General features: G+C 52.4%; 1 protein-coding gene and 1 long non-coding RNA gene across 5 annotated transcripts in view; one reads left to right on the forward strand and one right to left on the reverse strand.

Moving 5' to 3' along the window:
* LOC125927078 (polyunsaturated fatty acid lipoxygenase ALOX12) overlaps positions 1-5,954 on the reverse strand; it is an 11,508-nt gene extending 5,554 nt beyond the window's left edge. For 2 of the 3 annotated variants that reach the window (XM_049637127.1, XM_049637126.1), the window contains exons 1-8: positions 5,715-5,952; positions 5,011-5,215; positions 3,880-3,961; positions 3,676-3,798; positions 3,474-3,577; positions 3,061-3,221; positions 2,138-2,281; positions 1,178-1,387 (exon numbers count right to left, since the gene is read on the reverse strand). In XM_049637127.1, the coding sequence (XP_049493084.1) occupies positions 1,178-1,387; positions 2,138-2,281; positions 3,061-3,221; positions 3,474-3,577; positions 3,676-3,798; positions 3,880-3,961; positions 5,011-5,215; positions 5,715-5,849 (1,164 nt within the window). In that variant the 5' untranslated portion in view covers positions 5,850-5,952. Of the gene's footprint in view, positions 1-1,177; positions 1,388-2,137; positions 2,282-3,060; positions 3,222-3,473; positions 3,578-3,675; positions 3,799-3,879; positions 3,962-5,010; positions 5,216-5,714 lie in introns of all 3 variants that reach the window. The other variant, XM_049637125.1, reaches the window with a different exon arrangement.
* Positions 1-16,634, forward strand: part of LOC125927082 (uncharacterized) — a 23,938-nt gene extending 7,304 nt beyond the window's left edge. The window contains exons 3-4 of one of the 2 annotated variants that reach the window (XR_007459229.1): positions 10,791-10,945; positions 12,197-16,634. This is a non-coding gene — a long non-coding RNA (uncharacterized LOC125927082). Of the gene's footprint in view, positions 1-10,790; positions 11,842-12,196 lie in introns of those variants that run through there. The other variant, XR_007459228.1, reaches the window with a different exon arrangement.
* The last annotated feature ends 9,823 nt before the right edge of the window (positions 16,635-26,457 follow it).

Raw genomic sequence — 26,457 nt, forward strand, 5'->3', positions numbered from 1 at the left:
GGGGGGGGGGGGGGTCGCGAGCGTGAACAGAAGCCTAACCCATTCCAGAAGAGCGGGAGACAGCGACGCGGGGGCATCACGAGATCGGCAAGATCTGAGACTCGATTGCGCATGCTGGTGTCCCTCTTGTCTGTGTTGTCCCGGACTCGCGGGGGCCGCGGCTGCGCCCGGCCAGGCTTGGGGGAGGGGTGGAAGCCCCCAGCTGAAACCCCACGGCGGGGACTCACGTGCCAACCTGCCGACACTTCGGCGCCCCGTTTTTAAAACTGGACACCCCGTCTTTGCTTCCAGACCGGCTCTTCTCCTGACCTTGCCGTTGCTGACAACCAGCCTCGTTCAGAAGCTGGTATCAGCTTTGTCCCTCCCCGCCACGTCCCTGTACCTAAAGTGCCATCAAGACGTTGAGAACATTTTTAAGCGAGCACGAGGCTTACTTTGCTGCCTTCTGCCTAGCCATGGATCCTGAACTCGCTGTTTTATAAAATTTCACCACCTTCTAGGGCGTCCCCCCCACCTTGTGGGCTCCCAGGTGTCGTGGGAGCGTGGACCTCCAGCCCGTCTCCAGTCTCACACCCGGGATCACTGCAGCCGTTGGCCCCTCCCTCCACGAAGTCTCTGACTTCTTTTCGCTTTTCATTCACGCCCCCACCTTGCCAGCGCGTGTCTCTGTGTGCCGGTCCCGGGCAGGTACAGGTAGCCTGCTGGGGCGTTCTCCCGGCCTTTGGATCTGCTCCGACTCAGCACGCTCTTCGGTGGCAGCAGAACATTCCCCGTGAGTTCCGTGGCGCTCGTAGGCTGTCTCTGGTGACGTCAAATTCCAGGCCCGGTTACTGTTCTCCCGGGTGGCTCTCTGGGGCGTCACTTGCCTTCCTGGCCGAACGGTGACTCTCCAAAGGCAGGGACGGGGCTGCTGTCTTACTAACAACATTCCAGCTGTACTCCAGGCTCATCGCTACATCGTCAGCTCCCTGGGAATTTCAGAGCGTTCCCGAGGAAACGTTAAGTGACTTGACGTCACGGACACACGGGTGTCAAGCTGTACGGTCTTGCTCCTCGTCTCCCCGCTTTCGTTCACAAACGGACGTAAACGTTTTTGTGTTCCTGCGGCGCCGCTTGGCATTGGGCTCTCTCCTCTCTCTGGGGTTGTGAACTGGGGCTCGGGGGGGAGGGCACGTACCTTGAAGACGGGGTGCAGCCCTGGGAGGCACCTCATGGTGGCCACGGCGATGACCTCGGCCACCAGGTGAGTGCTGAGCAGATGGTACTGGAGCTGGTGCACTTGGAAATCGGAATTGCGGACCCAGATCTTGGCCAGGAGCCAGGCGAGCGGGGGATCCGAGGGCAGGAACAGCGGGGGCACGGGGCAGCTGGGGCTGGGGGGCTGGATCTGCAAGAAGGAAAGCAGACACCTACTGACCCTCCGCCCGCTGTGTGGCATTCTGCTCGGCCCCGGGGGCGGCCACGGCCGAGTACGGAAGGCGTTGCTCCCTGCAGGTTAGGGTCTAGGAGGAAGACCGAGGCCCCCTCCTGCCCTGCCTCCCGCCGGCACTGCGCGCCGCTGCCCAGATGGTGGGGCGAGTGCAGGGGCGTCGGAAGCAGGGGGCCCAGCAAGCCTGGGCCCGAGCAAGGGCGGGCAATGGGAAGGAGAAGCTGGGTGTGTGAGACGGTGGGCAGGACTCGGTGACGGACCGGACCGTCGAGAACCGTGGGAGGAAGGGACTCGCGGGACGACGGGTGTTGAGTCAGGGGCCCCAGGGAGAGGAGAGGTCTCTCAGAGTGTGGCCCCCAAACCAGCAGCAGCTTTGGAACTTGTTAGAAGTGCAGATTCCCAGTTCCTACCCCCAGACCTACTGGACCCGAAAGTCTGGTGGGGGCACCCGGCCACCTGTGTTTGAACAGGCCCTCCCGTGACTGTGATGCCCACAAAAGTTTGAGAACCACCGGGTACAGGATGAGAACCCAGAAGGCCAGTATGGCTCTCGAACAGAACGGGAACTTCCAGTTGGGTGAGCCAGCAAGCCAAGAGTGACAGGCGGACCGGCCGCTCTGAGTGAGGTGGGGGTGAGGGACAAAGAAGCTGGGAGCAGAGGTCGGGCGGACAGAGCCGTGTGGGGAGGGGGTGCCCGGGGCGCCTCACCTGGATGACCACGGGCAGCAGCTTCCCCTCGGGCCGCATCTGGAGCATGACGAGGGGGGCGGCCAGGTACTGCTTCTCTCCTCGGATCACGTTGGCCGGGATTCCGTCCAGCAGGCTGAAGTCAGCCTCAAACAGGGAACCGCTCTGCGGGGAGGAGGAGGGACGCGCCCAAGGTTACGGTTGACGGCGCACCCCCGGGGGGCCCGGGCAGAGGCCAGGCGACGGCCCTGATCTAGCTTCTTGCCATCATCCTGTGTCGGCACCAGAGCCCCGCTGGCAGGCCCGGAGCGTCTGATCCCACCCCGTCAGGTTCGCTGAGCCAAGAAACGGAGCGTCATGCGGTTAGCGGATCTGGGCTCAGAGCCGGGCCCGCGTCCGGCCCGGTCTGTGTTACGGGTACCGGAAGCTGTCCTTTTGCCAGGCTGGCCGGTCCCCTTCGCCGTCACCCCTCGGTGCTCTGCTCCCTGTGTTTGGTCCCCACCAGCTCGGCAAACGCTCTTTCGCTTCCCGTCCAAATGTCTCCTTTTCGTCCGAGCGCCGCACAGAGGGCCCCCGGCCACGGCCGCCGCCGAATCCAGCCGGCACGTGCGCACACCCGCGCGGCCCTTCCAGACCCTGCTCTCCTCCAGGCAGCCTCCCCAGGTCTCGCCCGCTGGCGGCGCCCGTGTCGGGAGTATGACGTCAGCCAGGGAACGTCATCGTCCCTGCTAACGTCTCCGGCCCCGCCGGGGCCCTGGGAATTCGTCCCGTTTCCCCTCCGTGCCGGGAGCTCCTCGAGGCGCCCGTCTCCACGCTTTGCCATCCTTAGGCTCTCTGCACGGGGCCCCGCAGCCCGGCACAGTGGGCGACCAGGCCTCCCTTCCCCTGACGCATCTTTGGTCCCTTGCCTTTACGACTTCCCCCGCCCACACGGCCAGGAGTACCTGGAGTTCTCTCTCCAGCTGGGCCCCCAGCGCCTCGGTCCCCGAGGGCAGCACCAGCCGGGAGGGCAGGGAGGCGGAGCGTCTCAGCACCATGGGGTTGGCGCCGTTGAGGAACTGGTAGCCGAAAAGTTCATCGTCCCGCCAGCAGCGGTGAACCCTCTCTGTGGGGCCAGGGGGAGTGGAGGAGGGAGTATTTGTCACCTCCCGGATGTCCCTCCCCTCCAGGCCCTACCGGGGCAGTTCAGGCACGGCACGTGACCACCCTGTCTGCGGCCCCTGGCTCGTCACTCTGGAGGCCTCTGTGACCTGGTCGGCCGACAGGGTCTGAGGAGTCAAGGGGACTATGGGGTGTGAAGGGCGGGTCACCCAGCGGGGCCATCGGGGACGTATCGAGACCTGGGGGAACCACTGACCAGCCAGGTCGCTCTTCTGGCCCCAGAAGATCTGGTCAAAATCCTCCAGGCGGCTCCAGGAGCTCAGGAGGGTGTAAACGCGCTTGAGGACCGTCTCCAGAGCCCTAGGACGGGTGTGGGGACGTGAGCCCAGCCCCTCGCGCGCTCCCGCCGTCGTCCGGTCTCCCCGCCCTGCTCCGCTCCGAGCCCCAGGCTTCCTCACCCTGCCTTCAGCGCCCACTCGAAGTCCAGCCTCTTTTCCTCATGGAACCTCGAGTTTGGAGGCAGATCGTCCTGGCGTTCTGCCGCTATCGTCCGGGGTAACCCTTCCTTCCAGGTGGCCCAGCTGGGAGACACGAGGGGACTTCAGGGAGGGTGTCTCCGTCAGCGAGAGGGGCGGGGCCCGGGGAGGGGGGACAGGGCTCACCAGTACAGTCTTCGTCTCTCCTTCAGCTCTTTCTCCCGATGCTTCTGGAACACGTCCAAGGCGTTGTCTCCTGCCAGGCGCGCTGGGGAGACACGAAGGTGATTGGCCACACGGTTTTGCGTGGTCCTGGGCTCTCCCCTGCTTGTCCTCGTCTTAGCCACGGTGGTCAGGGCCCGAGGGCCCCGTTCTGCTTTGTCGCTTCTGTCTCTCCCTGTGCCTCACGTGATCAGTCGCCCAGATGAGCGCTTCCCAGACCTGCCGACCTTGCACCCCCCGGGGGCCCTCACCTCTGCGCTCAGCCCTTGCCCTGAGACACAAACGTCATGGTTGTCCCCCATGTTTGTGAGCCTGTCTTTCCCTCCCTGACCCTATTTCATCAATACCGGGGGTTGGATTCATCACCTTAATTAAGCTGATAAAATCTGAATCACTCGTGTGACCACACCTCTTTCTACCATGTATCAGCTTTGCTCAGTTTCACACGTCTGCACCCTCACCTGTCACACCTGCGGCTGTCTTCAGAAGCCATCGAGGAGCTGCTGGGTTGGCCTTCTCTCCCTCACTTCACCTTTCTTAGCCTCAGAGGCACAGTCTGTGTGTTGACGGGTTCTAGCTCTTCTCTGTGCCCGCACTCACCTGTGTCGGAGCCCCCTCTCAGGCGCCCATCCTTACTGTCCTTGTCCGTGTTGGTCTCAGGACTCGTCTGGAACAGTGACCAATCCGAACTGCCTCCTCCTCCTCCGGCCCGCTGTCGGGGTGCGCCCTGTCCCTCCCAGGGGTCTGCGTGCTTTCTCGGCCTGGTTCGTGGTCTTCCCCGAGCGGTCCCCTGCTGCGTGTGCTGTCCTGACTGTCGCTGCCCTCACTTGTCCCGCCACACAGAGACCTGCCTTCCACTCTGTTTTCCACCAGTGCTGCAGCCCCCAGGCCCCTTCCCCTCATTGGAAGAGGGCTCTCCAGATCCTTCTTCCCCTCCAGTCGCCTTACTCTGTGTGTCACTCGGGGACTGAGAACTTTTCCCTGATCCTTGTCTTCTCCCTACCTCCTCTGCCGAGCCCCCACTGTTTTCAAGCCCCTCCTGGGGACCCCCGAGGTCCCCAGTGTCCATACCGCTTCCCCGCCCCCACCCCTCACCGGTGCCCTCGGGCAGGCTCAGCACGTCCTGGCCTTGCACCCAGCGGTAGCAGGGGAAGAAGGTGGCCTCCTCGCAGGCTCCGGGGCCGCGCACGGTGATGCAGTCGCAGAACCAAGCGTCGTCCACCACCGAGTGGTGTTTGCGCAGCTTCACGAACTGCAGGGGCCCCAGGTCCTTGGGGACGTCGCGCTCGAACTCCTCCTCCTGCGGGGGCCACAGTCCGCGACACTTAGGAGCAGGGGCCCGGGAGAGGCCGTCTTCGTGGGGGTCGGGGGCGCCTTTGCGGAGCCCCCGCTGCCCAGGGCCTCCAGAGACGGCAGCCCTTGTTCCCCTCTCCGGACACCTGCGCGGCGCGGGCCCGGGAGGACGAGGGCGCACGGGGCACGGCCCGCGGGTTCAGCGATCAGTGACTGAGCGTCGTCGCCCACGTGGGCCCAGCCCTGAGCTGTCACCGAGCCCGCCCTCGGGGCAGCCTCTGGCGGGACCTCCGATCCCGCATTGACACCGGCTCTGGGGTCACTTGGGGAAGCCCAGAGGGGAGGCTGCGAGGACCGGAGGGAGAAGGGACTTGAGCCCGGCCCGGGCTCCGGCTCCTGTCTCCGCCGGCGCGACCTCGCCGTCGCCTGCCGCCCGCGTCCCCGCCGCCCTCCCGCCGCGAGCCCAGGCCCGGCCAAGGTCGGGGTCCCCGCTCGGGGCGTCTGACCTGGCCCCGCGCCGGCCGCAGCCGCAGCTCCAGCCGCGCCTCCCCGCGCGCCCCGACCAGCCACAGCTGCACGCGGTTGTGCGACCCGGAGAAGAGCCAGGCGCCGGTGGCCACGCCGATGCGGTAGCGGCCCATGGCGGTCCCGCCGCAGCTCGGGCTCCGGGGCCTGCGCGTCGGGATCGCCCGGGGCCGCCGGCGGCTGTCGGGGCGCCTCCGGGCCGGTCGCGGGCCTTTAAAGAGGGGCCTGCGTCCCCGCCCCCTCGCAACTCTCGGGCGCTCCCCAGTCCCCGCCCCAGGCGAGCCCGAACCTGTGCGCGGAGGAGACGGCTGGGGAGTGGGGGGGGGGGGCTCGGCTGGGGCGGGGCTGCGGGAAGATAAAGGGGCCCGGTGGGCGGGGCCGAGAGTCTGGAGGCGCCCGCCGCGCCCGGCCTGGGGGGGAGGGGTGGGGAGCTGGGGGCCGCAGGGTCGGGGGCTTCGAGGATGAGGCTCCAGGCCTTCGGGAAAGCGGGGAGGGAGAGGGGGTGAGGGGGTCTCGGCCTCCCTGGGCTGGCACCTGGGGAAGGCTGGCTGGGGGGCCGCGCTGGCCTCCGGTAGAAGGACCCCGGCGGGCCCGCGGCGCCTGGTTTCTACCGCGTTGGAGCCCGGCCCTGCGAGAAATGACCAGGAGTTCGTTCCCTAGAACCTGGAAAAGTGACAGGTCAAAGGCTGGCCCCCCTCCTTCCCGGGGCCGTTTTCACACGTCCTGGCTGCAGGACCCGGGGACACCAGAAACAGAGGCCTCACCGAGGCAGGGCGGCGCAAACTCCTGGCGTCCACCCTTCGGAGTGCGTGCGGATGTTAGGGACGCAGGTGTCAGGGTGCAGCGTGGAGTCGGGCGGGAACCCGGCATAGGCGGGCAGTTCCCGTGACCTTGGTCCTTTCCGGGTGAACGGAGTCCCTTAGCCTTCAGTATGTAACAGGTTAATTTTTGTCGTCGTCACTGACCCTGATGCCTTCTTCCCTTAACCAGAATTGTTCTCTTCTCAAACCTTATATGTAAGTGGCTTTTGTTAGGCATTAAGTTCCACTTTTGTCCTCTTCCCTGCTGTCCTTATCTTTCCTCCTCCCCCCAGCAATTTCCTGAGTGGCTCTCCTGGCTCTCGGGGCAGGAAACTAGGGAACGGCAGTGGGGCCAGTGCTGCTTAGGGACTCTGTAGACCCCAGGACTGGGGCTTTGTCATCCAGGAATCTGAAGACGCCTCCCGCAGGTCCCTGTCTAGACCTGGCTCCAGGTCACTCATAAGCGTTTGGCCCCCAGGGTGTATGTCTGGTGGCCTGGGCCAGAGCAAAGTAAGTCTGCTTTCTTGAGCCTGACCCTCAAAAATGGTTTGGTCTGTTGGTTACTGGGGGGTAAGAGGGCTTCTAGACCCGCAGAACAGCCTCCAAACTGCACGGAAGTGTCTGATCTGCACTGGGTGTCGTCCTCCCTCGTATTTTCGAGACTCCTCTCCACCTGTGTCCTCTGTGCTCAGCACCGTGCGTCTGCCATTCGCAGGCTCCCGGTTCCTCCAGTTTGGGGGACCGCCCCGCTCTGTAATACCCAAATAAAATGGCTCGCGTTCCCAGCCTGTGTAGTGGCTGGCTCTGACCTTTTCCACACACACCCCCTTCAAAGGTCGCTTTTGCCTATAAAAGAATTTGTCTCATACCTACTTCCCAAGTCAGTCCACACTTGAACCTGCTTCTCTGCCCCTTTGTGACGCCCCTTCTGCCCTGTCTGGTGCCTTGCAAGGTCACGTGGCAGAGGGGGAAGTAAATATTTAAGAATAGGCCCACGTAGGGCGTATGTTACATGAGTTTATACGTTTAAAACACTTAGACGATGCCAGTGTGTTTTATCTGCTACCATTCTGTTATTTACAGACTGGAAACAGTTCCCAGTTGAATGTTGTCCGCATCACTCCTGGACATTCCTCTGCCCTTCCCTGCCCTGTTTTCCGTGTCCCTCCAAAGACCCCAGTTTCCCATGAGGGGTCTTACTCCTCTAGGCCCTTCCTCCCGCTTCCTTTCTTTTTCCTTTTTTAAGCATGTGGGTTATGTTGGGGAAATATAGTTAAAAACCCAAATTCCCAGCCCAGGAGAACCCCTCCACAAAGATTGCAGAGAAAGAAACAGTTTTATTATTTAAAAAAGTCTTTTTGTTAAATGTTTATTTATTTCTGAGAGACACAGAGAGACAGAGCATGAGCAGGGGAGGGGCAGAGAGAGAGAGAGACAGAATCCAAAGCAGGCTCCAGGCTCCAGGCTGTCGGCACAGAGCCCGACGCGAGGCTCAAACTCACCGACCGCGAGATCATGACCCGAGCCGAAGTCGGACGCTCAACCGACTGAGCCACCCAGGCGCCCCGAACATTTATTTATTTTTGAAAGAGATAGAAAGACAGAGCACCAGCGGGGGAGAGGCAGAGAGGAGGAGACAGAGAATCCGAAGCAGGCTCTAGGCTCCGAGCCATCAGCACAGAGCCCGACGCGGGGCTCGAACTCACAGACCGCGAGATCATGACCCGAGCCGAAGTCGGACGCTCAACCGACTGAGCCCCCCAGGCGCCCCCAAACAGTTTTGTTATTGACTACGCTTTAAACCAGAACGTGACACGTCTCACAGGCAATCTGCTAAGAGACTCACGGACAGAAGGAAATGGTCCCTTTCATACAGCCACACACACACACACGTATGGTCTCAAGTTAAGAGTGACCGGTCCTCAAGTAAAAGGCTTGGCGGCACCCTTTGTCCCGCCCCATTCATCCCAAGTCCACCTGGTAACTGGTGGCGGTCTGTGTTACTGCCAGGCCTCGTCGTGAGGAAAGCAGACTTCTTGTATCTTGATGACGGCAGCTGGTTCCGCAAGTTGGAGCACGGACCCCCCCCTCCCCCAGTCAGGCTTCCAGCCTCCCACGGAAGCCAGAAGAGAGGGGCTCCGTCTCCTTTGATGTTGACCTTTCAAAGGGGTGGATCCTGGGTCCTTGGGAAAGACATTCCTGGATCTAAAGCTGACCGGAGGCTTGTTTAGCTTCTAAGAGGATTTCCATGCATTTTACGGAGATGGAGAAGGAACTTAAAACGAAAGGTTTTCTGACAGAGATGCTCTCAGACCAGGGAACAGTGGAGAAGCCTCTTGTCTTCAACAGGGAGAACTAAGCCTCTTCATTTTTTGTTTTTGTTTTTGTTTTTTTTTGTCCTTACGATGATCATTTCGTTCTTAGGCCTGTCGCGGGATTGAGTTTGCCGGGCCCTCTGCGGTAGGGAGGCCCTCACCTGCCACACGGGCCCGCCGAAGCCGAGCTCCCCCCTCTTCCAGACCCCCAGGCCCCGTTCTCCGGGCCCAGCAGCCGACTCCCACATTGCCACCACCTCCCTTCACAGGGCACGTGAACTCCTTGATCAAAGCCCTCTCACTCTCCCCGGGGGCCTGTGGGGGAGGAGGATGGCCCTTACGTGTTCGAGCTGGAAAGGCTCGTTAAAGTGTTTTTCTAGGGGCGCCCGGGTGGCTCTGTCGGTTAAGGTTAAGCGTCCGTCCGACTTCGGCTCAGGTCATGATCTCACGGTTCGTGAGTTCGAGGCCCAAGTCCGGCTCTGCACTGACGGTGGGCAGCTGCTTGGGATTCCCTCTCTCCCTCTCTCTCTACCCTTCCCCCCCCAAAATAGATAGACTTTTAAAAAGTGAATTTAAAAAAATACAGTGTTTTTCTAAACATAAACGTAAGAATAATTGCATCCCCTCCTATCTCCCGTGCCAATGTGGTTCCGACCACAGCCAGTCTAGAGGATGACCCCCTCGCCCCGGCACTATGAGCGTTTGGGGCCCACTTTGGGCACGGGGCTGTATGAATTTGTCACTGTTCCTTGAGGACAACTTGGACGTACAAACATGGCATTATAAACTCTGTCACTTTAAACCGTCTAAACACGGGACCTGACTTCAGGGTAGAGATATTGTCATCTGTTTTTCCGATTGGTCACTTGAGGGCTTGCTCGGCCTGCCTGCAGGGGCCCAGCACTTCCCTCTGAGCGCTGTCACTCGATTCTGTCCCTGTTCAGTGGGGTGACCGGGGAAACACCGTCTCGCACGGTCTAAGGGTCAGTTTCTCGGGATACAGGGATCCCTGCCTCGACCACGACATACCCTTGGGCTTCCAAGCTATTAGTTCACACAGGCTCGGGCGGGGTCCCCACGTGTGACTCTGGTGTGAAGGGGCTGTACCAGGGCCGTGTCCAGCTTTAGACTATTTTCTTTTTTCAAAGCACTTTTGTGATTTAAAAAAAAATTTAAGTTTATTTATTTATTTTGAGGGAGAGGGAGAGAGAGAGAATCCTAAGAAGGCTCTGAGCTGTCAGCACAGAGCCCGACACGGGGCTCGATCCCACGAAACATGAGATCATGACCTGAGCCGAAGTCAAGAGTCGGACGCTTCACCGACTGAGCCGCCCAGGCGCCCCCAGCTTTAGGCTCTTAAACCGTCAGGACTTGGTGTTGAGCCCGGTCGAATGAACAGCCACTTTCCTCACAGGGGGTTCCCTCTCGGGACCCCCAGTGTTCCTTCCTGTTGATGGATCTCTGTTAGAACCTTCTCAGCCTTTCACAGAGGGCTTGATTAATATTGAACAATGTAAACAAGAATTCAAATCCCAGTCCCTTTCCTTCCAGGTAGTGTCTTGGGCCCTTTAGGCAAATCTCCCCCCTTCCTCCTCATCCGCCGGTCTGCACACCACGGGAGTATTGGGGTGTGGCAGAGCCTTGGTGGGGCCTCCAAAGGGTGCCGGAGAGGGGACGCTCAAAGCTCAGAGAAGAGTCCTAGAAGGTTTGCTCCCGGGGAGCTGCGTCCATTCAGAGAGAAAAAGCTGCGGGTTATTTTGCCGCCTCTCTTCCCTCCGCTTCCCGCGCCCCCGTCTCTGGCAGACGTCCCCAAGCTGAGCCCAAAGAGTCTGTGCGAATTTCTGTGCGCTCAGAGCGCTCTTAAGTCACGATGCCCTTCAAGGAGCGGTTGGTTTTGGTCGCTGAAAAAACTCTTTGCCAAACTATATACTTCTCCCCACAGCTTGCTTTTCTCCCTTAAGAGACGTTGCTCGCGGAAACTTCTGGGGCTCACTGGTGATTCACCCGACGCGTTCCTTCGAACAGCTGTGTGGTGCTCCACTGTCACGGGCGTACGGCTGTTTCCGGTTTGGGGGCACACGACCGACGCTACGAAGGGTGGGTTTGTGCTTACGTCTTCATGCCCTCGGTGGTTCTATTTCTGTGAATCGGAGTCCAAGAGAGAGGTGCAAAGAATAAAAGACCACAAAACAAGAATAAGATAAAACAAACAGGATGAAAACAACAAAGCCGAGTGTCTACTTGCCTCGCGGTGGAATACACCAGGGGACACACGGGCTGAATCGTCCACGGACGGGGATAATCAGGAATTTTTCAGGGCTGGGAAGGGGGCGTTCGTAACGCGTACGTGAATTCACGGTTGAAAGCTTGTCCCTGGAGAGGCTATTCCTGGCCATCAAAAATCTTCAGCTGGAGAGCAACAGTTTGTTTCTGCCGTCGGCGGGGCAAGTGCTGGCCGGAGCCCTTTCCCGTGGGGACCCGGGGCTCTTTGTGATCTTACGGGGAGCCGGTGCCTCCGACAGGTGGAGGCAGGGTGTAGGTCAGAGCGCAGTGCGCCAGGAAGAAGGCCGCGAAGGCGACAGAGGGGGTCGTAGCTGGAGATGGGGGCCCCGGGGACGCAGTGGGAGGGAGGTGTGGAGGTGCAGGAAAATGGGATACAGGTGATGAGGGCAGACCCCCAGGGGGCAGGTGAAGTCCAGGAAGCGTATGGAACACCCGGCCATAGATCCCGCGCACCGACAGCGGGCAGGGCAGCGTCTCAGATACCACGGTGGTTTGTGGCCCTCCGGAGGGCCACACACAGGTCCACAGATACATTAAAGCGCTAAGATTTCAACCAGGAGGGGCAGAAAGCAATTGAGAAACCAGTGTCTTAAAGGTTTCGTAAGGGGGTGATAGGAAAGCGTGGCTCAGGGGTGTGATTTCCTTAGCAGTGCTCCCTGCTTGGCTGCTAGGCACCCACACGAAAATAGAAGGTTGGAATCCTCCGGAACGGGAACCCCGAGGCTCTGTCAGAGGCTGATACGCCCCCCCCCCCCCCCCCCCCCCCCCCCCCCCCCCCGTTCTTATCTCCCCAGCGTCGCTGGCGGAGCAGGCGCGGACACCGGGCCTGTCGTCGAGTGTCGTCAGCTTGCGCGTCAAGCAGACACGGTGTCAGGAGGGGCCTCCCGGATCTACCCCCGTGAGGCTGGCGTCTCGGGACTGCTCGGATGACTCATGCCACAGCGGGCGCTTCTCAGCATTTCTGGAAGGAGGCTGAGAGGTGCACCCTGGGCCCTCTCCCCAGCCCCCACCGCCGCCCTCTGTTTCTTGGAGAGCCAGCCTCGGATCCCTGGCTTATCTTGGCAGGACTGCACGGGAAGGCCACCCCCGCGGCACCTTGAGCCTCCCACTCCATTCTGGAGAGGACACCCCAGGGGCCACACAAACTCCACACCTTCTCTGGGAGCCCTGCCTACGACCCTTCACCATCCCACCCGTTGACCTTCCTCTTCGGCCCGGTGTTTGTCTTGTCACCCTACGTTAGTGACATTTCTTATTCACCCCGGCTTCCAGATGGCTTCTGCGTCTTGCCTGATGGTCTCTGTTCCGCCCTGTGCTGACTGTCGGGTGGTCCGTGAGACAGACTCGTACTGAAGGTTTGAAAGGGTGACAGCCAGGGCAGGGGCTAGGGGGAGGGAAGTGAGGCACTCCCCTTGGGCATGACATTTCAGGGGGTCCCCCAAAACTCAGTAATCGAGATAGAAACTATTTTGGGCGCCTGGGTGGCTCAGTCGATCAAGCGTCCCACTCTTGATCTCGGCTCAGGTCACGATCTCATGGTTTGTGGGTTCGAGCCCCACGTTGGGCTGTGCAGTGACAGAGTGGAGCCTGCTTGGGATTCTCTCTGCCCCTCCCCCACTTGTGCATGCACACTCCCCACCCCGGCTCAAAATAAGTAAATAAACTTAAACGTGTTTTTAAAAAAGATGGGAAATATTTTGCTGCAGTATTTTAAAAAAATCAAAATGAATGCAAAGAAAAATCTAGGATGAACAAGATATCAAAACGTAAAATAAATCCAGGATCAGTTGTAAGACTTGACGTTAGCCATCTGCATTCTTAACATTTTTTGCAATCGCTCCTTCCACCAGAGATTTCTCTCTGGCCGACCTGACCCTCGGGACCCCCAGACCCAACCCACAGGGGCCTTGCTGTAGAAAGTTCTTACTTTCTCTTATTTCTGTTTATTCGCAGACCCTCTCACCTCCTCTCTCCACCTCCCACACTCCCCTCAGCAGTGACATACTTGAGGAAAGGCCGTATTTTTCCTTATTATGTAAACAACTTATTTGTCACAAGTATCGTCTCTTCAACCTCTGCTCTGCCTCCTGGCTTTCTGAAACCAAGATGGCTCTTCAAGGTGTTTTGTAAATAATAAGCCATCTGCTACTTTAGCCACAAGAACAAGTGATTTCCCAAGATTAAATTCTCAAGCATGTTGCCTTTCCCACAAATGTCTGTAAATTGAGGGAAACAAAGATTGACTCTCTTAAGATTCATACGTGGCCAAACCATCCCCAGAGAACAGTTGGCTACAATCAAGGGGTGTGTGTGTGTGTGTGTGTGTGTGTGTGTGTGTGTTTGATGAAAGTAAGAGAAAGCAAGATGGATGTACACAGTTAACCCTACAAGACTCTGACAAGTAGATATTATTACCCCTGTTTTATAAACTAAGGCTCAAAGAGGGGAAGGGCTGTCCCGAAAGTCACACAAGTCACAAGCAGGTGATCAATGTTGCAACAGTCTCCGTTGCCTTAACTGGGGCTGCCCTTAGGGTGTGCAGGGTCTCACGCAAATAACTCTTTGCGGGCCTCCTGCCTGTATAAATGGCTTGATTGATGTGGAGAAAGGGAACCCTCCTGCACTGTCTACGGCAGTGCAGACTGGTGCAGCCACTGTGAAAAACGGTATGGAGGTTCCTCAAAAAGTTAACAATAGAACTACCCTACGACCCAGCAATTGCAGTGCGAGGTATTTTACCTGTGGGTACAAAGATGCTGAGTTGAGGGGTTATATGTGCTCTGATGTTTATAGCAGCATTATCAACAATAGCCAAATTATGGAAAGAGCCCAAATGTCCATGGACTGACGAATGGATAGAGAAGATGTACACGCGCGCGCGCGCGCGCGCACACACACACACACACACACGCACAGGAATATTACTCAGCCATAAAAAATGAACCTTGCCATTTGCAACACATGGATGGATCTAGAGTGTATCATGTTCAGCAAAATGAGTCAGGTCAGAGAAAGACAAATACCAAATGATTTCACTCATTTGTGGAATTTAGAAAACAAAACAGATGCACACAGGGGAAAAATAGAGAGTCAAATCATAAAACAGACTCTTAACTATAGAGAACAAACGGAGGGTTGCTGGAGGGGTGGTGGGTGGGGGGATGGGCTAAATGGGGGATGGGCATTAAGGAGGGCGCTTGGGGTGAGCACTGGGTGTTGTATGTAAGTGACGAATCACTAAATTCTACTCCTGAAACTAATACTACACCATGTGTTAACTAGACTTTAAATAGAAACTCAAAAAAATTTTTAAAAAATGCATTATGGAATTCACGGGTGCATGGTGATTTATCAGTGGAGACACGGAGTACTGGTTAGTGAGGAGGTACTTACGTATTTATTTATCGTGCATCCACTGCACAAGGAGTGTGGCATGAACATTTGCTCCGGTGGCTTTCTGAGAAGGAGTGCTTAAGAGGTACATTTTTTCTGAGATCTTGCATATTTGAAAATGTCTTTATTCAACTCACATTTGCTTGGTAATTTGCCTAGGCCTAGAATCCTGGATGGGAAATTAACCGCCCTCAGAATTTTGAAACTATTTTTGTGAGTGTAAGGATAGACTAATTTCCATAACAAAGAAACCTCCGAATACAGTGACTTAAACATCCAACGAATAGTCCACATATCACTTCTTTGTCTCTACTCTGTTTGAGGTTTCCTCAACTTCATCTCTGCTTTTTTTCTATTAAATTAAAAATATTTCTGCCAGGGCACCTGGGTGGCTCAGTCGGGTGAGCCCCCAACTTCGACTCAGGTCATGATCTCACGGTTCGTGAGTTCGCGCCCTGCATTGGGCTCACTGCTCTCAGTGCGGAGCCCGCTTCGGATCCTCTGTCCATCCCCCCGCCCCTCCCCCACTCGTGCACGCACAGGCACGCTCTCTCTCAAAAATAAATAAAACATTTAAAAATAAATAAACACCTCATTTAAAAAACCACTTCTGCTATTGAAACTTTTCTGTCTTGTTCTTTGTTACTTTCAAAAAACAGTTGGCTCCACCAAAAGCAATAAGATAGTTAGGAATAATCCTAGCCAGAGAGGTGAAAGACCTATACTCTGCAAACTATAAACACTGATGAAAGAAATTGAAGGTGACACAAAGAAATGGGAAGACATCCCGTGCTCATGGATTGGAAGAATAAATAGTGTTGAAATGACTATATTACCCAAAGCAATCTATACATTTAATGCAATCCCTGTCAAAATACCAACAGAATTTTTCACGGAACTAGAACGAACAATCCTAAAATTTGTATGGAACCACAGAAGACCCCGAATGGCCCAAGCAAACTTGGAAAAGCAAAGCAAAGCTCGAGGCATCATAATTTCAGACTTTATAAGATATGTTACAAAGCTGTAGTAATCAAAACAGTATGGTGCTGGCATAAAAATAGACACACAGATCAATGGAGCAGAATAAAAAGCCCAGAAATGAACCCACGGCTATGTGGCCAATTAGTCTTTGACAAAGCAGGAAAGAATATCCAATGGGAAAAAGACTGTCTCTTCAACAAACAATGTTGGGAAAATTGGATAGCAACACGCAGAAGAGTGAAATGGACCGCTTCCTTACACCACACACAAAAATAAATTAAAAATGGATTAAAGACCTAAATGTGAGACCTGAAACCATAAAAATCCTAGAGGAGAACATAGGCAGTAATTTCTTTGATATTGGCTGTAGCAACTTCTTTCTAGGTATGTCTCCTGAGGCAAGGGAAACAAAAGCAAAAATAAACTATTGGTACTGCATCAAAATAAAAGGCTGCACGGCAAAGGAAACGACAAGACTAAAAGGCAACCAATGGAACGGGAGAAGATATTCGCAAGTGACATATCTGGTAAAGAAATCGATAAAGAACTTATAAAACAACACCAAAAGGTGGATAATCCAATTAAAAGATGGGCAGAAGACATGAATAGGCATTTTCCCAAAGACATGTAGATGGCCAACAGGCACATGAAAAGATGCCCATCGTCACTCGTCATCAAGGAAATGCAAGTCAAAACTATGATGAAATATCACCTCACATCTGTCAGAGTGGCTAATACCAACAACACAAGAAACAACAGGTGTTGGCAAGGGTGTGGAGAAAGGGGAACGCTTCTGCACTGTTGGGGGGAATGCAAACTGGTGCAGCCACTCTGGAAAACAGTATGGAGGTTCCACAAAGAGTTAAAAATAGAACTACCTTAGGATTCAGTAATTGCACTACTAGGTATTTACCCAAAGAATACAAAGATACTAATTCCAAGGGATACATGCACACTGATGTTTATAGCAGCACTATCTACAATTGTCAAACTATGGAAACAGCTCAAATGCTCATCACCTGATAAATGGGTAAAGATGTGGTGTGTGTATGTGTGTGTATATATATACACACACAAGCACGTGCATGCACACACACATATGCACACACACACACACGCACACACAGAGGAATGCTATTCAGCCAAAAAAAAGAGTGAAATCTTGCAACAACATGGATGGAGCTGGAGAGTATTATGCTAAGTGAAAGAGGTCAGAGAGAGACAAATACCATGATTTCACCTAGATGCGGAATTTAAGAAACAAAGCAAATGAGCAAGGGGAAAAAAAGAGAGAGAAACCAAGAAACAGGCTCTTAACTATACAGAACAAACTGATGGTTACCAGAAAGGAGGTGGGTGGGGGGATGGGTGAAGTAGGTGATGGGGATTAAGGAGTGAGCTTGTCGTGATGAGCACCAGGTATTGTATGGAGTTTGCACCTGGAACTAATATTACACTGTATGTTAACTAACTGGAATTTAAATAAAAACTTAAAAAAAAACCCACCTTGCTCTTGTTTCAAGGATGCTAAATCTCTAATATTTCTGAACATGATAATTACGGTTGAAAAAAATTTCTACTCCTGCACTATTCCTGTTTTCTTTGAGTCCCTTTCTCTTTTTAAATGTCTGGTGATCCTTGGCCTTCTCTTCATATTTAAGACTGAGGCACTAAAAAAGGATAGTGCCTGTTGGTGGGGCTTTCAAAGGAATGAGCAGAGACCTGGCCATTGGTGTGGGACCTCCAGTATCAGTATCTTTAGGCATTTTCTAGTGGGATGCTTGGTCTCTCCAGAGACCCAACATTCCAATTTCCTGTTTGGGGTGTGTAAGCCTGGCCACTGGCATTCTTGGCAGCATTTGGAGAAAGAGGACTGGGGATGCACCATTTGGCATGTTGGCTTTCACTTAGATTTTCCGTTTTCACTAGGACACGTCCACCTGATGTCCCAGGTCCAGAGTTCCCTTGCTCAGTCAGAGGATACACTTTTAGTCTTCTCCTGGGGGAGAGGAGGGAGAATTGCCTGAATGGGTTGATAAAGGAATATGGGGGCCATTTGCTTCCTTCTCATTCCAAATTTCAACCAGTTCTACTGTGCTCAGTCTCACCTGTAGCCCTAACTGCAATCATCATCAGTATTCCAGTTCCTGACACTTTCTGGGGGATCTGTGTTGATTGGCCCACCCACACCCTGTGGGCATTTGACTTTTAACTTTCTCTGGTCTGCTACGTTAATTACCACTTGTCCATGTGCTTTCGCCTTCCAAACTGTAGATGTCATCTCTTATCTACCCTTGCACCATCTCTCTTGGGAGAGGTCATTGAGAAGATGTGATCACAGTTCATGTGAGAGTTGGACTCAGGATATTGGGGGCTCCTTGCCCTTCCCTATGCTTGGAATGTATGCTCTCCCCACCACCCCTACAGTGGGAGCCACTTTCAAGGACACAGCCTTCAGAGAACAGTGTGTCATTTAGACCATCTGGATGGTTCATGTGACTGAACCCATTTATGGCTTCTTTATACAGTTTTAAGATATGGCAGGCAGGTGTAATCTGCTTGTTCTTCAGCCACCCAAGCCTTGTAAGTTAGTTGATTATTAAAACTGCCGCCTACCAATCTAGAATGATCTGCCACTTACTTCGAGCTCTCCTTGCTCTCTGCATACAGGGCCAGATTGTGAACCAACAATCTCCAATTCCTTTTGTCATTATGCTTTTTTAAAAAGTTCCTTAACTGACATTTCAGTGGAGAAAGGAATGAGAGCAGAGGAGAGGAAGAACTCCAGCCCTTCATCATTACTTAAAAGAAGATTTTTTCCTTAAATAGTGCCGCTCTTCCATTTTTTTCCCTCGTCTTTCCTTCTTGAGCTTTTGGATGGATATTAGAACTTCTGGATTTATTCTCCATGTCCCTCAACATTTCTTCCTCACTTTATAATAAAAATGATATTTCTGGGGCGCCTGGGTGGCTCAGTCGGTTAAGCGGCCGACTTCGGCTCAGGTCACGATCTCGTGGTCCGGGAGTTCGAGCCCCGCGTCGGGCTCTGTGTTGACAGCTCAGAGCCTGGAGCCTGTTTCGGATTCTGTGTCTCCCTCTCTCTGACCCTCCCCCGTTCATGCCCTGTCTCTCTCTGTCTCAAAAATAAATAAACATTAAAAAAAAATTTGAAAATGATATTTCTGTGTTTTGTACTTTGAGAGAATTCCTTGGCTGAGTCTTCCAACTCACCAATTCGCTCTTTAGCTGTGTCTGTTCTGCCACTGAGTTGTAATCTCAACAACAGCACTTGTCTTATTGCCTACTTCTCTAATTGCTTCACTTAGAAACTCCCAGTTCCTGTTTCATGATTACCTACCCTTATCTCTCCGAAGATATTATTTATCCCTATTTGAAGTCCTATTCTAACACCTTATTAATGCCATTGCCTTGGGTTTAAGTTCTCCCAGTGTTTGAACGTGTGCCTCTCTTATGAGGTGAGAAACTTCTCAACTGCCTGCTAATTCTTTCTTTGTGTGTTCCTCTTCATAGCTGATGTTATCTATTAGATTGTTGCCGTCTTAGTTTTCACAGCCCAGCTGGGAAGAGGGGCTGGTGTCACTGTCAGGGTTGTACTCTGTATTTGTTTCCACTGAAAGTTGGAAGTGGACGGGTGTGCTTCTGGTGAGGCACAGAGTGTGATTGCTCCATATTCCGTAAGGATGGCTTCCACGTGGCTCCCACACCTCGGGCACTGTTCTTGTTTCCTCCTGGGAGAAAGGAGTATATTCCTCTCTCTCTATTCCTGCTGATGTTCCAGGCTGGTATTCCCTTTCAGCCTAGTAGGACTTCTGTCTTTTAGCAAGTTCTCCCTCTCTTTCCCATGAACCATTCACTTTCTGATCTTGGAGCATCGGTCATATATTTCCTACCATGTTTATGGTTAGAATTTGGTGTGGAAAGTAGACTCCAGTTTCTATCTGTCCGCCATCTTGTAATCAGCATTGGGTATTTATTCCTTACCAAATCTCCTTGTATTGGGGACTGGAAAGATATTTTGAAACAGTCTTGTGATTCTCAAACTATGACTCGAAGAAGCAAAAGTAGTTTAACCAGTATATCCTGCTTCACCAGTTTGTTACAAAATTGGGTTACATTCCTTTAAATGTTTAGATTAAACGATTCTTTACCCCACCCTGGCCTGTTAGGATGTGTTGTTTTTCCTTCTCTAGGGTGATGTTAGTTAACAGTTCTGTACTACTTCCTTTGGGCCAGACATTCATCTAAGTGCTTCTTACACGTATGAACTCATTGTGATCCCAGACTCCTTGAGGAAGCTTATTAAGTTTAATGTGTCAGTACTTGTTACTCTTTTCTCGAGAACAAATCTGAAAACCTGCTCAGTCTGGAAGAGATGCCTGTGTGGTGTCTTTCGTTTTTTGTTTTTTCTTTTGTTTTGTTTTCTGACTGTGGTTGCTTTGACTGGAATATGGATTGCTGGTGGGTCCCAGGGTGTTTAATGATTATGCTCCGTATCTACTGGTAACCGATCTATTGAACACCAGTCAATGATAGTGTCCTGTCTCCCGGGACAGCGATCGGCCGAGAGGTGGACACGTGGCCCAGGATGGGCTAATCGGCACCAATGAGGCTTCCTTCTGAGGCTTCGATGGAACTGGAAAGAATAGAGTCTTTGTGTTTCCACGGTGGCCGCCAAGCGTGTAGGCCATGGGTGTGTTGACTTCAGCGCCCTCCACTTGGAGAAAGCCTGCCTGTCAGAGAATAAGGCCGACATAGAGGAAAGCAAAGCTGGGTCACGGACAAGAGAGACTGAATCCTGATGAGATCGTTTGAACGCTTTGATCCCGCCACATCTGAGGTCAGACTACTTCTGGCTGTTTAAATTATAGGAACCAATAAATGTCTGTTCTTGTTTAAAAGCCGCTTTGAATTGACTTTCTGTTACATGTGAACAGAGGATCCTGGGTAACGCAAGTGGCAGGCGCTGAGTGGCACGGTCTCTAGGCTGGGGCGCGGGGGCCCCTGTGGTCCGGGCCCAAGAAATAGCACCTTGAAACGGTGACCCAGCATTCTCCCCGGACAGCCCAGGACCTGTCTGAGTGTGGATGTGGAGTGAATTTCTTCCTGCCTTCCTGGGGTCCTTTTCCAGATGGCTCTCTTCTCGTAATTGCTGGGTACTGCTCTCAGGGGCAGGAACGTGGCATCCCCTGGCTTTTTTTCACATTTCTAGAACCTCTCTAGGTGAGTCAGGTAATTTCAAGGGCACTTGCGTTTGGGTCTGGGAAAACTGTTTGCCCAGCGATCGACCTTACATTTTCCCGTTGACTCACTACTTAATGTTTCCTCCCCCCGCCCCCCCCCCCCGATATGTAGTCTGAAGTAGAGATCGTCTTTTTTTTCTGAAGAATTGTTTTCTGGGGAGTTGACTTTTGTCCTGGTGCCTGCCCTCAAGCTTCAGAGGGGTGGAAAGACAGTTCTGTCCATCAGCTCTCCTAGAAGACGTACTTTGAAGTAGGTCACCTTGATCTGACCTCTCCGGTTCTGTTCGTATTTGTTCACAGACAATAACATGACCAGACAGCACCTGTCTACTGACCAACTGGTTTATGTTAACTTTATAGTAACATTTGATAGCTTTTCCATTGTGTCTGGCATCCGGAAGCGTTTTTGTGAGCACTGGCAGTAATTAACCAATATTTTTTTTTGGGGGGGGGGGTGTTGTTTTGGGTACAGTTTTCCAAACCCCCCTCCCACAAATCCACTCTAACGCATTCATCTGCGAGCAGTGGGGTGTATGCCTAGCATCAAAAAATGGCGGGTGGAGCCACTGACCTTCCTTAAGGTTTCACTGATGTGTGTTCCAGAAACGTCACAACTCCTGCTCAGGTCACAGTGTGTCCCCAACGTTTAAAAAAAAAAAAAAAAAAAAAAAAAAATAAAAAAAAAAAAATTCAGTGATTAATCTACAAAGGAAGAGTTTTTGTTTTTATTCTCATAGACTTTTCATTTGAAAATAGTTTCCGGTTTACAGAAAAATTACAAAGACCGCGCAGAGACCCTGTCAGCAGTAGTTTGAAACTTGTTTGAAGATCCTTAGGTCGGGAGTTTCCTCCGGAGGTATTCGGTGGTGACCCTGTACGTTTGTATACTGGCCAAGTAGAGTATTTCGAGCAATAGCAGGATCTCAGTCTCTTCTAATCTGAGTGGATTATATCAAGAAACCTTCATCTTGAAGAATCGTTTTGCCCTCATATTTGCAATGTGGTCACCTTCTGGCTGCCGGTGGGATGCACTTGTACGTGGTCTGTGAAGTTGTCGATCGACACCTGTAGACCTTTGAGCTTCTACGTGTCAGGCTTTGAGGATAGCAGGAGGGTATACAGTTCATGGGCATTACTTTGGGGGGTACCTGCAGACAAAGTATGTTAGCAAGGCTTCTGTGTACACGCGGGGGTATTACAGTTGGATTGGACTTTCTCAGCCATTTTATGGATGGCCGGGTATGCCATATTCTATAACAAAAAGGTACAATTAAATATCTTTTTTCTTTTTCATGAAATTAGGTGACTTGCTGATTTTTTTGTTTTATTGTGAAGTTATTTTATTTTATTTTATTTTATTTTATTTTATTTTTTAATGTTTATTTTTGAGAGAGAGACAGACAGAGACAGAGACAGAGTGTGAGTGGGGGAGGGGTAGAGAGAGAGAGAGACACACAGAATCCGAAGCAGGCTCCAGGCTCCGAGCTGTCAGCACAGAGCCTGACTCGGGGCTTGAGCCAACGAACCGTGAGAGCATGACCTGAGCCAAAGTTGGATGCTTAGCCGACGGAGTCACCCAGGCGCCCCTGAAAAAGTTTTTTTTAATATTTATTTATTTTTGAGAGACAGAGAGAGAGAGAGGACGCAAGCAGAGGAGAGGCAGAGAGAGAGAGAGAGAGAGAGAGAGAGACATAGAATCCGAAGCAGGCTCCGGGCTCCGAACTGTCAGCACAGAGCCCGACGCGGGGCTCGAACCCACGAACCGTGAGATCATGACCGAGCCGAAGTCGGATGCTGAACCACTGAGCCACCCAGGTGCCCCTATTGTAAAGTAATTTTAAATCAGCTTTGGTGAGGTATAGTCTGTGTACGATAAAATGCATTTATGGTACGTGCCCATGAGTTTTGACAGATTTATACACCTTTATATCTACGGCCACGTAAATATATGGAATATTTTCATTACCCCAAAATGTTTCTTTGTGCCTCATGCCAGTCACCCTCCCTGACCCTAGGCAACAACTGATTTTGCTTCCTGTCACCATAGGTTAGATTCGTGTTATCCAAGGTTATGCGTAAGTGGAATCAGATATCATATACTCTTGTATTCACCCAGGGTAACGTCTGAGTGATTTGTCCACTGTATTCTGGGTATCAGTTCATTCCTTTAAAAAGACTTTTTATTTCGAAATATTCATGGATTCACAAGAAACTGCAAAGGTAGGACAAAGAGGTCCCATGTACACATTACACACTAAGGTTAACTGTGGGACAGTTTCAAAATCGACCCTGGCACGATGGGTGTTTGTAGTTCTGTGCCACCCTGCCACACATGGAGATTTCTGCGGCCACCAATGCAGGTAAGCTACAGGGCTCTTCCGTGGCCCCAAAGCTCTCCCTGCTTTCACCCTCTCCCTCCCCCCTCACCATCCCTAACCCCTGGCAACTGCTAATCTGTTCACCATCTCTATAACTGTGTCATTTCTAGAATGTTCTGTAAATGGAATCATACAGGGGCACCTGGGTGGCTCAGTCGGTTAAGCGTCCGACTTCGGCTCAGGTCACGATCTCACAGTTGGTGGGTTCCAGACTCAGGTCATGATCTCATAGTTCGTGAGTTCAAGCCCTGCGTTGGGCCCTGTGCGGACAGCTCAGAGCCTGGAGCCTGCTTCAAATTCTGTGTCTTTGTCTCTCTCCGTCCCTCCCACGCTTGCATTCTCTCTCTCTCAAAAATAAATAGATAAACGTTTAAAACATTTAAATGGAATCATACAATATATGACCTTTTGAGATCGGCTGTTTTTCAGTCAACGTAATGCTGTTGTGGCATGGGTTTTAATCCACGCTGCCAATCCAGTTGGCCCCTTCTGACTTGGGGAGTGGGGTGGGGAGTGGCACCCTACGATCACCAGGTGCAGATGGAGGTCTAGGATCCCCACGTGGTCTCCCCTGACATCTTGGAAGGGTGGCCTCATCAACACCAAGTGGCGATAAAAGTCCCAGCTCTCTGCCCATTTTTTCCTGATGGCACACCAGCAGGGGGACATTAGAGGTACCTTGTTATAGCAGAGAAGAGCAGCGGTCCAGGCTGTCCATTCAGCATTTGCTGATGCAGGTGTGGATGGGGTTCTAGTTCTTTCCATGGTGTTTGGCGGGCAGAGAGCAATTGTGTCTAAAGGTCTTTCAAACTAGCAAGACTTTTTCTTCTCCTTCTCCTTCTCCTTCTCCTTCTCCTTCTCCTTCTCCTTCTCCTCCTTCTCCTTCTCCTCCTCCTCCTCCTCCTCCTCCTCCTCCTTCTCCTTCTCCTACTCCTTCTCCTTCTCCTACTCCTACTCCTTCTCCTTCTCCTAATCCTTCTTCCCCTTCCCCTTCCCCTTCCCCCCCACCTTCTCCTTCTTCTTCCTTTGACCAGAGAAATTTCTTGGGATGTTTGTTTGTTTGTTTGTTTGTACCTGTTGGTGTTCCCAGGTTGGCATCCCCTCCGGCATCCGACCCAGATACGTGAGGCAAAACCCCCCGGAACTCACCACCCTGTCATTTCTGAGGTCCCAAGGTCCCTAGCCAGTCTGTCTTCTCACCTGTACCTTTTACAGTCTTCTTATGTTTGTCTTCTGTGTAACGTTCTCAGTGTTTAGCTGTACTTGGTGGGAAGTACGGGGAGAAGTATAATCTATTCATTTTCAGTTCATCGCTTGATTTTTTGCTGAGTAATGTTCCATTGTACAGAAATACCCACGATCTGTTTATCTAATAACCTGTTGATGCAACTCAGATTGTTTCTAGTTCTTGGTTTTATGGATAATGCTGCTTTGAACGTGATTTACTGCTTCTGTTAACATACATCGCCAGGTCTTTGTGTGGACATATGTTTTCATTTCTCGGGATGAACACCTCAGGGCAGAATTGCTGAGTCATACGGTAATTGTATGTTTAACTTTACAAGAAACCGTCCAACTGTTTTCCAAAGCGGTGGTGCCATTTTACTTTCCCACCCGCCAGCCTCTAGTTGGTATTGACAGTCTTTTAAATTTTAGGCATTCTGGTTTTAATTTGCATTCCCCTGGTGACTGACGGTGATGAAAATCTTCTCGTGTGCTCATTTGCCGTTCGCAGATCTTCTTTGGGAATATGTCTGTTAAAATCTTCGGCCCATTTTGTTTTATTGAGTTGTTTGTCTCCTTATTATGGAGTTGTAAAAGTTCTTTATGTTCTGGATGCAATTCTTTTATTAGATATATGCCTTACAAATATTTGCTCCCAGCCTGTGGCTTGGCTTTTCATGGTCTTAACAGGGTCTTTTGAAGAGGGCAAGTTTCTAATTTTGATGAAGTCTGGTTTAGCAATTTTTTTTTTTTCCTTTGGTAGCTGATACTCTTTTGTCCTATGAAAACTTCACCCAAACCAAAGTTTAAAAAAATGTCTTGTGTTTTTGTATAAAAGTATTATAGTTTCAGGGGCGCCTGGGTGGCTCAGTCAGTTAAGTGTCTGACCAGCTTCGGCTCAGGTCGTGATCTCGCGGTCCATGGGTTCGAGCCCCGGGTCGGGCTCTGTGCTCCCAGCTCAGGGCCTGGAGCCCGCTTCGGATTCTGTGTCTCCCTCTCTCTCTGCCCCTTCCCCCACTCATGCTCACTCTCTCTCTCTCAAAAATAAACATAAAAAAAAAAAAAAAAGAGCAGTCTCAGGACAGTTAAAAATAAAGAGCGTGGACTGTTGGGCCAGACCACCAGCATTTGCCCCAGCGTTACTAGACGTGGGACTTTAGGAAACGTATATCATCTCCTTTGTGCTTTACTTTCTTCCCTTGTAAAATTGTAAAAATAACAGCGCCGCCACTATGATTGGGGGTGGGGATTAAAAGTCAGTATATGTGAAATGAGTGAATAGTGGTCGTAGGTGGTGGAGAAGTGCCTGATGCTCCTATTATTGTTACGGCCCATCGTCTACCAGGAGCAGCTGTGTGGTGACCACGAAAATAAAATGCAGAAGAATTCTGACTGAGGTCTAGAGGCACAGAGACAGAGGGGTCAGGGAAGTCTCCAGAGGGGAGTTTATATTCGGGTTGACTCTTGAAGAATGAACATAGCTCGCCGGCTGTGTAAGGAGAAAGGATCATCCTTGGCAGAGGGAAGTCCGAGTACAAAGGCAGAGAACTGATGACCCGATGTGCTTGTGGTACACAGAAAATGGTCTGTGGGGCCGGAGTGTAGAATTCATGGGGGAAGACGGTCGGAGGGTGCCACGGGGGTGCCGTTGGAAGGGAAGGCAGGGGCCACATTACCATGAACTCCTCCGTGTAGTGAAAGCCATACAAGAAAAGGCACGACCCGTGTTGAACCTGCTCATTGAACTTTGGGAGGGGATGATACCGACGAAGACGGTGAGGGTTTTCTTTTTTCTTCTATCTGAACGTGACTTTAGACTTGGGTTGACCCACAAGCAGTGGGAGAGCGTATATATCAGAGGAGCCAAGAGTAGAAGTGTCAGGAAAGGTATGCGTGGTGGCACCGTGGGGGACAGGCAGTGGCAAGAGTGACCGTGTCTGCTGGGCCGTTTCTCCGTTCCCCTAATGTTGACTGAGTGTCCGCTCTGTGGATTCCCAGATCTCGAGGGCACGGAGCGAACAGAGAGACAAAACCCCTCTCTTAACTCTGTCATCCACTGTCCATCGACTATATCACAGGTATTTTT

Source organism: Panthera uncia, chromosome E1 (assembly GCF_023721935.1).
Source record: "Panthera uncia isolate 11264 chromosome E1, Puncia_PCG_1.0, whole genome shotgun sequence".
In the NCBI taxonomy this organism is placed as follows: Eukaryota; Metazoa; Chordata; class Mammalia; order Carnivora; family Felidae; genus Panthera; species Panthera uncia.